Genomic DNA, 13,406 nt, shown 5'->3' on the forward strand with positions numbered 1-13,406 from the left:
GAACTGAGTAAGGATGGAGAGCAGGAGAGGAGAGAACAAGCATGTGAGCTTTAATTCATTGTTCTTGGCTCTTGACTGTGGATGTCATGTGACCGGTTCTCTCCAGCACCCCTCACTGTGACTTCCCTGCAATGCCAGACTGGAACCTGCACCTGAGAGCTACAATAAACTCTTTCTCCTAGAAGTTGCTTTGTCAGAGTATTTTATCAGAGTAACAGGACATGAAACATACACAGAGATCTATTGTGATAGTTACTGAACTCAGTTTGTGTTTGCCTAAAAATATTTTCTTTAAAATTTTATTATTTTGAGGAAAAAAACACATCTTGGAAGAAAAATTCAATACATGAATAGAAAACAAGTCTACTGTGTTTGTACATTTGACTCAAGATGATTCATTTCATACCATTAATGATTCATTATCTCTCAAACCATCTATCTGCAAAACAGTTGCCAATGAAGAGGTATTTTTACATATTCTCAAGGAATCAATAAATCATAATGTAAGTACATCATGTTGATTCTAAAAAAATATATGGAGCTGTAGAGTGTATAATCCAGAAAGCCTGCTTTGTAAATAAATCACAATGTAATCCTACCTACAAATTGTAACCACAATTTCAAATTATTTCAAATATAATTCTTGCACTTTCTACTTGTATCTTATAACTGAGAAATAAATTTTAAGATATCTATCACATCATAGTACACACATTCCTCATTTGTGTGTGTATACCTAAAACTTTATTCTTAAGATTTCATGCATTGTTGAATTTTTTCCAAAGGACTAGATGGCCCAGTGGTGAAGATAACAGTTGCCAAAACTGACAACCAGACTGAGTTAGAAAATCCCACGCACAAGTTGCATTTTAACCTTTCATGCCTGCATCATACATTAGCACTATACACCCATACACTCACACACACACAAAAAAAAAGCTCATACACACAAAAATTAAAAACTAAATAAAAACGAAATTGTAAAAACTTAAAAGATTCTTAAGCATTGTTGCTTAATTAGACCTAGAACTTTAGAAATCACCTATTTTTGGTACATGGAATTATTACATGCCATGCTCATAGAACAAAGAAATGTAAAATTGAATTTCAATACAACAGAAACCAATGCATATATGTCTTCTATAAAATAAACATAATAGATAAATTGTAATTTGGGACAAATGTGTGAGAAAATTTGCTCTACATATATTTTATTTATAAATACTTTACCTTTTTTCACATAAGAAAAGCATTTAGATCTCAAAAATTCATGTAAATTAGCAGATTAGACGGCATTAATGGTTTTCTGCTTCCTCTCTCATGCATAGAGAAACAAAAGTTGAAAATGTATATAAAAACAAATAAAAATTCAGAAGTAGGAAAGCACAAAAATAATGTAAAGTTAAGGGATCCAAATGTGAGAAATGGAATTGATTAAAATGAGTTACGGCTTAATTAGTGTTTTAGCATTAAGGCTCTGTGACCTCTGATGTCAGCAGTATGTTTGCCAAAGGGAAGGGTTCCCATCCTGTGGAATCATCGAGTTAGTACTTTCTGTTGTCTTTAAACTGTAATGGAAAACAGGTGTGGTCTAGTTTTTTACAATGAAAGCAAGAGAATGTTGCCCTCTTGTGTTGGAAAATTTAGGAGACAAAAAATTGTTTAGTAATAAATACAGGTTTTAAAAGCAAATGCCTTGTTTTGTCCTTTAAATAAATATTAGACAACAGTAGTCAGGCCACTTTTTTTTTTTTTCAAATAACCCTAAAACAAATGTCATACAGTTGATTAACCTTCTTTTGTGGACCATGCTGTAAAACATATTCACCGTATGGAAAATAACTTCATTTCAACATTGTGCCTATTGTAGTTTTAATGGATTCCATTTACTTTTATTATTTTATTATTGACTTTTACAACTTGAGTAAAGACTCTGCCTAGTAAGAGGTATAGATTTACTTTCCTGAAATATTGAAATGTGCAAAGCAGAGGGAGAAGTTCTAGATATCTACAAAGCAGCATAGCTCGATGGTCAATGACTACAGTGAAAGGACAACACACTGCTCCATGTGTTTAGAAGATGGTAGGAGACGTGAAAATTATTTCTAGGATAAAGAATCATTGAAAGTTACTTAAGAGACTAGCTCTCATTTTTGTCTAGTTATTCAAAATTTTAAATAGGTTTCCATATGGCTTATTTTAAAAATCTGAATAGCCATATAAGCATAAACACAAATAAATTCTGAAGGAAAATTACAATGTTAACGTAATTCTAATCTCTCTGGACCACAGGAGGCATCTGGGGCACTGTTATTGGCTGCCTGTGTGTTCCTGGTCCCTCCTTTCCCTTGTCACACCTGTAATCCTTTTGGAATCTTTCAAGGTCTGGTATGAGTTGCGAAACTGGGAAGTCCTGACTTTGCAGCCCAGATCTAATCTCACTGCCTTGGTTCTGATTGAGTATCCCAGAAGGTCATGCTGGCTCTCCTTATGGAAACACTATAGTACACGCATCTCTGTGGCCATCTTCATCTGCGCTGTGCGCACAATGGTCTGAGAAAAACTGGCGAAACAGCAGAGACAAATGGCTGGATACGTTTGCCGCTCCCCAAATAAAACCTGGTCCGAGAATCCAGGGGCTCGTCCTGGTTGGGAAAAAAACAAAACAAAACAAAACAAAAACTAAGCTTACTTAGGAATTATTTACAGGCATGTTTTAAACATATAACATCTTCTGACAAATTTAGACTTATTGAATACAATGTGTATATCAAAATAGCCTCCTCAGAAGTAAATATAGGAACAATTTGAAGCAATTTATTTTCTGATTTTCAAAAACAGACTTCATGGCAAGAAGTTATTGCTACAATAAAAAATTGCAAATATTTTAAATGAGACATTAATTTCATTTAGTTATAATGATTGCAGAGTTACTGTTTTCCTAATTTAGTATTGGATTATGCATGAAATAACACAAAATATGGTGAAAGGAGAAACTATCTTTGGAGGATACTATAGGAGACACATGCAGAATTTTCTTAGGGAAACACACAAGCCAGTTAAATCAAAATGTAAAGGTATTCTGAAATAAAGCATAAGGACAACATATTCCTCAGAGATTCAGAAGAGCAAAGTTAATCGATGAATGGCGCTAAGAAAGGCCTTCTACTTATAAGAGTTGTAACATTTGAAGCAAAGTCATCAAGCATGCCATTCCATTTTCCAAGTTTTGATTTGTTTGTTTATTTATATCTCATGTGTGTGATTGTTTCGCATCCATCTTTGTAGGTGCACTCATGTCATGCAATGTCCGAGCAGGCCAGAAGATTACATCAATCTCTAAGAACTAGTGTTACAGACAGCTGTTAGCCACCATATGGGTGCTGGGAACAGAACCCGGGTCCTCTGGAAGAATAGTCAGTGCTCTTAACTGTTGAGCCATCTCTCCAGCTCAAAGATGAATTTCCTTATGGAAATTGAAATACAAACCTTGTTAAGGATCTTAATTTTTTTCAGTTTCAAAGCTTAACATCATATTTCTCTTCCCATCACTACTTACTCCACAAGTTAAGGGTTGATAACACTCAACTTGGAAGTTAGGGTAGAGAAAGAGGTGAAGACATGAGTAAGTCACTATTGATTTTGTGATATTGTTGTTCGTGAAATAGCAGACATTTGGCAAGTGTTGAAGATTTCACTCACACTCCCTGCCTTCCTGGCAGTATAAATTAGTTGACTGAATTGTCGGGTGCAGGAGGCTGCACAGTAACAGCACAATAGAAAGACTCTCACTAAAGTGGCCAGCCTTTATGAGGTCACTAGGTTTCATCCAAACAAATTTCTAAAAATGGATATCGTCTGGTTGTACCTAGAGAAAGTAGAAACAGCATTGATCATTCCACAGGCACAAATGATTCAAATCTACAATCCAAGAATAAAAAGGTAAAAAAGTTTATAGGAAGAAGAACTACAACGAAACTCTTTCTAAATGTTAATTATAAATGTGAAGAAAACAGCCAAGGCCCTTGCTCATTTGGAGGTGGAAGCAAGTTCAACAGCAAGTTTTGGGAAGCTGAGCCTGAGTTAAACGCATTCATAATATTATACATGAAGCTGGGATGGGGATCATGAAGCACATTCAGGAGGAGCCCTGAAGGTGCAGACATCAGTGTCATCACAGAGAATGTGGTCAGTGACATTTGCAATCAGGTGTCAGCAAAGCATCTCCACTCGTTTTGAAGATTCTGTGGAAGAGAAAGGTTGAAGTTCTAGAAGAAAGTTCTGGTCAGAAGGAAAAGAAGACAGGGATAGTTCTCACACACAAGAAAATAATCATGATACATCTGTTGAACTTCTTGGGTTGGAAATGTTCAGGGAAGGAGGCAGCTCAGCTTGCTATCTGACTTTGAGGCAGTCCAAACCCTCATCCTTGGCTTTCTCTGTAAATTATAAGGATGAATAGTTAAGTGATGATCTTAACAGACTAAGAGTTAATGGCATCTCCAGAACATCATGGTAGAAAAAACAGAAATGGAAAAGTGATGAATGTAAGAACAGTATTTAAATTCTTTTCTTTTTATTATAACTATTATGTCAATTTTAAATAAAAAGGCAAAATGAAAGTTATATTTGTTATGGGATCAATCCATGAAAACAAATTGCATACCCTGTAAGATCAAAACAGAAAAAAAACCCAAAATTGTCCTTGTTAAGCACTCATTTCATCTTAACATTTTCAGTTAGCAGAATTTTTCAAAATGCTTTCAGTATGAACAATGAAAAAATTATGTTAAAAAGCAGAAGTATGAGTTTTAGAAAAATTTTACATATCAACTTTGTGGCTGAGACATTTTATAGGGGGAAAAAAAAAGCCTGAGTTCAAGAGAAAACCACTAGGATTCTGTCTAAACAAGAGTCTGCCTTGATACTGCTCTCCAGCCATCCTTGATTTCCCCACATAGTTTAAATGCTGAGGAAGAAAGGGAAATTAGAGAATGCAAACAGATGACCTGATTCATAGCCACAGGCCCAACACTAACTCCATCTGCACAGACTTTAAAAGAGTGACTTTAAAATAATCTGCTATCAAAAGAAATAAAACACAGACTTTGTGGAAAGAGAAATCGCGAAGTAGCACAGATGAAACGGGCAGGGTACAGCGACGGAACGTAGGCTGTTCGGATCATCCTATGAGGCACAGTTGAATTTGCACATTTACGTGACAAATACTAGGTTCTTAATAAATGTTCATTTATAGAAGAGACATTTCAGGAGTGTTTTTACTTCTCATACAAAGGGAAAACCTAGGAGCAAATCCAAGACTGTAGCTGGTTTGGTTGTTGCTTGATTCTGAATGTTCTCTGTCAACATCGTTCATACATTGATAAAATCCACCAGATGCCACAGATCTTCCCACACCAATCTGAAGGTTTTGATGGAACTTTCTAGATTTCAGGTAGCCTCGGGATAGACAGAGGTTCTCTAAAATCATTAGTCCTATTTAATTCTGCCTCACGTGTTCTGTAGTGATGACTGTTGCCTTAGTCGTGTTAAATCCTTAACAATTCAGTGACGGACTCTTAGGTGCAAAACATAAATACGGTGCCAAGCACTGACTGTAAAAGAGTCAAGCTAGGGCTCACCCTGGCCACTGGTAGAGTTCAGAACAGGCTACATGTTTGTGTAGGAGTAGCATTATTTTTGACGCTCTTGTGTTTTTCATATAAATAAAATGAGTACAGAGATATTTGCCATTTGATCTTAATAAAAATGTACTCTTTATTTAAAAAAAAAAAAACTATGTTGTTTTTCTGCTTAGAAAAATAAGACCTGGAGAGATGGAAAATAGACACTATGTATCTTCAAGAACTAGTAATCAAAGAACTTGCCAACATTTGCTCTTCCATTTGCTGACTTGCCTTCATAATCTTTTGAAGTGTGGTTAGAGCTGATAGCTCAGAGCTATGTACCTAGCATAATATTCTAGCACAGTGTAATATCGGGATAGTAATGTCATCATTATGTTTGGAATGACACTTTTAGGAGTTTGTACTGGTAAAAATTTTATACTTTGGGACTAAAATAAATTTATATTATGTCACTAAGATGGAGAATATACAAAATGTATAAAAGTTCACCAATAACCGTGTTTGACAGACTAGAAAATATTTTTTTCAGCAAACCACAATATAGCAAACTATTGTCATTTTCATTAAATCAACAGTTATTCATCGCTCTGAACTTTAATTTGGGGAAGCCGCTGTGATTAATGAAGGCAAGGTTGCTCCTGAAAGCAACCAGTAGAACGCACTGTGGCTTAGCAGCTGAAATGAATTCTAGCTCACATTCAGTCTACTCAGTGTAAGTGTACACTGAATAAACAGGATTTCGTACTCAGAATCATCACGGAAAACGTTGATCTTGAACTACAACACCACTTATACTAACTCTCTGAAAACCAGGTTAAACAGTTTGTATCATTTATGACCTCTTCAGCAATGTTTCTCATCCCTATGATTAGAGGTGAAAAATAGTTTTACAGTAGGACCCAGACACACACTCAAATACACAAATATACAAACATACAACTAAGAATTTAAAACAAAAAAACTACTTATAATTATGGTATGTGAAATATCAATTGTCCTGTGTCAGGCCCATCTCTTTTGAATTATGGCTATAAATTTGGGAACTCAACCCGGGATTTTAACTCATTCCAACCTACAGCTTGTTTTGAGGTGACCAACTCACAACGATTATTTTTCTGCAATATGCTATACATTTCTACCTTTCAGTGTTCAAGCTTCTCAGATTGAAATACAACTTGCTCATAATGATGTTACATGATTTAGTTATGCTGACTGCTAAATTTTAGCTTCACCTCACTTAGTCATGAACAGGGCAAATAGCAGAAGATAGATCTCTGTTTAATTATGTCTTTTTATAGTCTTTTGAAAAGGCTTCTGAATTTAAATTTCCTCATTAAAAAATAGAATAATGGTAGAAAAAGAGAAAATACAAAAACAGGATAACGAAAATAAATAACACAATATAGTGATTCACAGAAAGTGTTTTTTGTTTGTTTATTTTCCAATTTCAGCTGAATTTGGTGACCTGGATAGCGCATCAGATTTCTGGCCCTAGATCTAGCTCTCTTGTGAGTTTCTTGTTTTCAAACAAACAAAATAGCAATCATACCTACAACAATCTCTGAATTGTTCGTTTACTTACTTGTCCATTGTTTACAGACACCAACCTCACAGGACTAGAAATTTTCCCTAATTTAGAATATTTGCAAATGGGTTGTGTCAACTGGACAGGATCTCAGAGCCTGCTTTCAAACATGCAAAAACAGAAATGTTTTCATGAAAAACACTAAGAGATATTTATTTTGTGACTTCTGATGTAATATGCCACAGATGGAAGGAAAAAAGATAAAAAACTAAAAAGAAAAAAATGTTTTTGGATCAAAACCTGGGATAAGGAAGGTAGCTCTTAAACATTCTCTTCTCACTACCGTAAGCTAGCCCTCACGAGGCATCCCACATTGGACCAACTTTTGGTTGTTGTCACAGATAGTAGGACTCTGCAACTTTTAAGTATAAATTTATTAAAGCTATAAAGGTCAGACTTAGACAATTGGAACGGAAGCCTTATTTGATTCCCTTTGTTTGCTGATTTGGCAAATACTGGCTTTGTGCAGTCACAATTCACCCCTATGAGCTGTACTGTGGCTTCCGGTACCAGTACCGTGAGAGCCAAAGAATGGCCTGAAGGGAAACCGGAAGCAGAGCTCCCACAGCATCCTGCTTGCTGCTCACCCGTCCTCAGGTTAATTCTCCAGGGAGAGTTGGGTGAAGGTGAAATTAAAATGCAGCTTATCAACTTGCAGCCTTTAAGAAAAGATGCCACATATTTTTACTTTTTGTAACAGCTTTTTAAATGTCCTCATTATTCTGAAATTAGTATTTTCACTTTTACATGACTCATTAAAAATGTGCTTTTTAAAAAAATGTTTTAACTCATTTTATTTGATATATGTTGACAATGTAATATATTAATATTATTATATTGACTCATCTCCCAGGGCCTCCCTCCCTAACAGGCCTGGAACTCTGACTATGTAGACCAGGCTGGCCTTGATCTCACAGAGATTTGCCAGCCACTGATTCCTGAGTGCTTAGACTAAAGGCATGTGCCACCACACCTAGCTACTCTTTTTCTTTATTAAGAGACCCGGGTTTGAATCCCAGCACCCACATGGCAGCTAACAACTGCCTATAACTCCAATTCCAAGGGATTTGACAGCCTGTTCTGTTCTCCCGGGGCATTGCATGACATGAGTGCACTTACCTACATGCAGGCAATATACACAAACACATAAAAATAATAAAATTATATATATATACATGATAACTCCCTACAGGGAGACCCTGTCTCAAAAAAAGACCAAAAAAAAAAAAAAAAAAGATAACTCCTGCAGTTCAAATACAAACAGGCTGAGAACACACGTCTACCATCATGGTGATATGGATCTATCATTCTCTTAACTCGGAACAAGCTGATATTAAATAAATGTCACATTTAAATTTTGCTTATTCTTTGGATTGGCAGATTCTCGACCCATATGTTTTTTTTAACTTCCCTTTCACTGTTGCGTATTAGAAAGAACTGTTCTAATATTCAAAATTGATATCTCATTCTTTTTGCATTCAAAAGTAAAGATCACTTTTATGTCAGAATAGAATATTTAATGAAGTATTAACATATCATGCATTTAATTTTCTTTGAGCCTCCTACTCAAGTCTTAAAATATTAAATAAATTACCACTGTATGTGGATTAAATGGATGACTGCTCCTGTTAGTACATTTAGGGGTAGAGTGGTATGGATTTTTCTATTGTCTTTCACAGAAGTTTAAGTCATATATGTGAACACATACATGTGAGTTTTAAATTTTAATTTAAAATATTGTTTATGAACAGTCACCCATAAAAGAGAGTTGTCAAAAAGCATCGATCTAAACACTTTTTATATGGTCTATTCATTCATTTTAGTAACTCATAGTTCAGTTTGTTTAGATGGAACAAAATTTTAAAAAATTTGAAATGGTTGGGCGTGGTGGTGAATGCCTTTAATCCCAACACTTGGGAGGCAGAGGCTGGCAGATTTCTGTGAGTTTAAGGCCAGCCTGGTCTACATAGTGAGTTCCAGCCCAGCAGGGGCTACAGGGAGATCCTGTCAAAAAAAAAAAAGGAGAAAACATTTGAAATGTTTTGAGGATTAAGTAATTATCTTAAATTTTTTATTTGAAAAGAATATTAGCAAATTCCTGATTGACATGTAGGATTAGTTTTTACTTTAAAATGAATATAAAATCACTAGAAACACTTCTTAAATTAATATAATGCATCTCACTGGATCAAATTCTGATGTATTTATGTGTAGAATCAGAACAAATAAAATATTTGATATATGTAGTAGAAATTTAGAAATGTTAAGCTATTAACCACTAAGAGTATTTTGAAATATTTTTCAAACACAAGCATTTCAAAAAATTTTTGAATTTAAATTATTAACATGAAAAATTTTGTTTTAGTACATAAAGTAGAAAAAAAAACTAGTGTCCTGAGATTGCAATGTTTGATCCTTATAAAATGGTTTTCTAATCATTTATATAATCATTACATGATGATTATAGCATATTTGTTTCAAGTTCATTGATATTTATTATTTGGGCCCCCAAATTAAAAAATAAAATACAGATTAAATATACGACAGGTTAATATGATTTTCTGTGATATAATGTGTCAAAGACACACCTTTTTAGTATGCATGTCATAGATTGGTAACATGGACGATTCTGGGTGCTTTTCAAAAGTCACTAGCTTGACTAACTGAAAAATAGCAACAGAGTTTTGAAGGAAATTATTCAAACTCAGAGTCAACTCCACAAATAAAACCACCCAATAACAGTAATGAAAAGGTCTACAGAATTGGCACAGCAGTTGAGAGCCTGTACTGCACTTGCAGGGGACCTGAGTTTGGTCCTCAACACTAGTTTGGGTGGCTCCCCACCCTTTGTAATTCTAACTCCAAGGAATCTGACACCCTCCTCTGGCCTCTGTAGATACCTATACTCATCTGCATGTACTCCACTTGGGCACACATACATGCACATGATTTTAAATTAAAATTAAAAAATAATAATGAGTAATTACATTTGAAAGGGGAAGCTGTTTAGGAAAAGTTTCATTATTTCTACACGCTTTGTCTTTTGAATTAAATAAGGTCACAGAAAACTAGAATATGTAATTGTGTAAAAGTTATCAATGGAAAACAGTTTTTAATTGAGAACGAGAGAAACCATGTTGAAGATGTGCTTTGAGAAAAACAGATGGAGATTTTTCTCTTGTCCAGGATCCCGGACTCGGTTCTTTAGGTGAGTCTAGTGCTGCTCACTCCTGTTTTGTTCAGTTTTAGCCTCTCTCTCACTTTGTCCCTAGAAATGGACAGGGGGCCATCTGGTCTACTTACTTGAGCTGTTATCCCAAGCAGATTCTTGTGAATCTAGATGAAGAATATATAATTAAAGGGGGAAATGCAGCTATAAAATATAAGACAAAAGTAATTCACTCATACTTAAGATCTCCAAGCCCCACTAAAGGAGTTTACATCCTAATCCTATATGTAAATATGTTCCTACTCCTGAAAAAGTTATTTTTATTAGTGTATATTAATTGTACAAAGTAAAGAACTGTGTATGTGAGAGGTACAGGCACATGTTTATAGGTCTGTTTTATGCACAGGTGAGTGCACATGTATTTGGTAGACAGAGGCTGGTGGTGCTCACCACTCACCACTTTAGTGCTTTTGAGGCATTTTATCAAATTTTTGCGATTTTCATACAATGCAGTTTGATGGCATTTAGATCCACTCTCCCCCCACTCCCCTCCACCCCACAGCACCCTGTCCACTTTAATGAGCTCTCTTGTATATGGAATACGGCCTATGGAGTATGATCTGGGTCCCACAATGTTTGTCAGTGTGGATCCTTAGTTTTTCAGACAAGTCTTCCACTGAACTTCATGCTTCCTCATAGATTTATTTGCTAGGCCAGCTGGCCTGGCCAGAAAGCTCCAGGGATCCATGCAACTCTCGACCCCCACACCCTCAGTGCTTGGATAAGAGACTCACTCTGCTGTACCCCGCTTCTTACATGTGTGCTGGTGATCCCAACTCAGGTCCTTAGGCTGTGCAGCCAGCACTGTTCACCAAGCCTTCTCCCCCAGCCCAGAGAGTCAAAAGATTGCCATTAAATTTCACACATATGGATAACAGGCTTTGGACACATCCACCTCCTTTCTTACTTTCTTACCTGCTCCCTTCCCATAATACCTTTTTTCTTCTTTGCCTTGAAGAACTAATTTATTTTTATTCATTATTTTTATTTTATGAGTATGAGTGCATTGCCTGTATGTAGGTGGGTGCACCCATGCATGATGCGCAATGCGTGGGGAGGTCAGAAGAGGGCATCAGATCCCCTGGAACCGGAGTTACAGAAAGTTGTTAGCCACTGTGAAGGTGCTGGGAATTGAACCCAGGTCCTCTGCAAGAGCAGCCAGCACTCTTAACTGCTAAGCCATCTCTCCAGCCCACATTGTTTTTTTATAATTAAGAAATGAAGATTTACTTCCTAACCTCCTTTTTTTCAAGATGACTAATTAAAATGATCTCAGTGAATTTCTTTATATATGTGTGGATAGCTAAGACAAGTCAAAAGACTTCCTCATTCTAGAGATCAAGAAATTGTGAATGCACTGTGCACTAAATAGTAGGATCAGCAGACACTACTTGTATTTAGTGTAATAAAAGAATTAGAATTACCTTCCATGCTTCTTAAATGTAAGTATGCACATAGCCATGAGCAGGCTTTTCCTATTTTGCCTTAGCTGTTACACGTCTCTCTTTTTCAGATAATGATTAAAGGACTCTGCAACAGTTCTTGGTATTGGATATAAAAATCTCAACTATCGCCCTCCTGGTCCACTGTCTCCCAGGTCAGCCTTATTTGTGACCCCTTCAAGTATCTCACATGGTCTGCAATGGTTACATGAACCTTTGGGAAGTGGAATCTGCACCATCTCATGCGTTAGCTACCATGGCACTTTAGGGAAAGTAGTTGGAAAGGGCTCCCATAGCATTTATTTTAAACATGAATCTTGTTGTGAGGTTTCGAAGACGCTTTCGAACACTGACTGTTCTCTTGGCCACCTGTTGCTTGGTGAGCACTGTCATTTCTGCCTATTTCCTGTACTCTGGTTACAAACCAGAAATGACACTTATCGGAAGCACTGCAGAAGCAGAATGCACCGACATCAAAATTCTCCCCTATCGGTCTGCAGAGCTGAAAACCATCAAGCCCATCGACACATCCAAAACCGACCCCACCGTCCTCCTTTTTGTGGAGAGCCAGTACTCTCAACTTGGTCAAGATATCATAGCAATCTTGGAGTCCAGCCGATTTCAGTACCAGATGGTCATTGCTCCGGGCAAAGGAGACATACCCCCTCTTACAGAGAGTGGCAAAGGGAAGTATACTCTAATCATTTATGAAAATATTCTAAAGTACGTCAGCATGGACTCATGGAACCGAGAGCTTTTAGAAAAATACTGTATAGAATACAGTGTTAGTATAATTGGTTTTCATAAAGCCAATGAGAACAGCTCACCAAGCACACAGCTGAAAGGTTTTCCTTTAAACTTATTCAACAATGTAGCCCTGAAAGACTGTTCAGTCAATGCCCAGTCACCTCTGCTGCATATCACCAAAGGCCCGAAGGTTGAAAAGGGACCTCTTCCTGGAGAAGACTGGACAATTTTCCAATATAATCATTCAACCTACCAGCCCGTACTTTTAACAGAATTACAGACAGAAAAGTCCTTTTCCTTCTTGCCCAGCAAAACACTCTATGCGACAATAATTCTGGATCTGGGGCTTCATGATGGTATTCAGCGAGTTCTTTTTGGTAACAACTTGAACTTCTGGCTTCACAAGCTCATCTTCATAGATGCCATCTCTTTCCTGTCGGGGAAGAGGCTGACATTGTCCTTGGACAGGTACATCCTAGTGGACATTGATGATATATTTGTAGGGAAGGAGGGAACAAGGATGAACGTCAAGGATGTGAAGGTAAGAGCATTTATAAACAACATCTTTAATTACAATTTGAAAAACTTGCTGTTTTGATGAAATGTGATTATTTTGGATCTTAATCACTGAAATTTTAAGGGGTGGTAGGATAGAAAGAAATAAATCAGGATTTCTTTAATTAACCAATTCTTTAAGCAGTATGTATACACACACACACACACATACACACACACACACACACACATACACACAC

The 13,406-nt window shown here is 36.4% G+C and overlaps 1 protein-coding gene across 1 annotated transcript in view; it reads left to right on the top strand.

The window, feature by feature from the left end:
- The window catches only part of Ndst4 (N-deacetylase and N-sulfotransferase 4), a 327,838-nt gene that overhangs the window by 19,364 nt on the left and 295,068 nt on the right, over window positions 1–13,406 (top strand). Inside the window, exon 2 of the mRNA XM_008829621.1 lies at window positions 11,976–13,192. Within this exon, the coding sequence (XP_008827843.1) occupies window positions 12,215–13,192 (978 nt within the window). The 5' untranslated portion in view covers window positions 11,976–12,214. The remainder of the gene's footprint in view (window positions 1–11,975; window positions 13,193–13,406) is intronic.

This window comes from Nannospalax galili, unplaced genomic scaffold (assembly GCF_000622305.1).
Source record: "Nannospalax galili isolate Female #2095 unplaced genomic scaffold, S.galili_v1.0 scaffold1214, whole genome shotgun sequence".
Taxonomy (NCBI): domain Eukaryota; kingdom Metazoa; phylum Chordata; class Mammalia; order Rodentia; family Spalacidae; genus Nannospalax; species Nannospalax galili.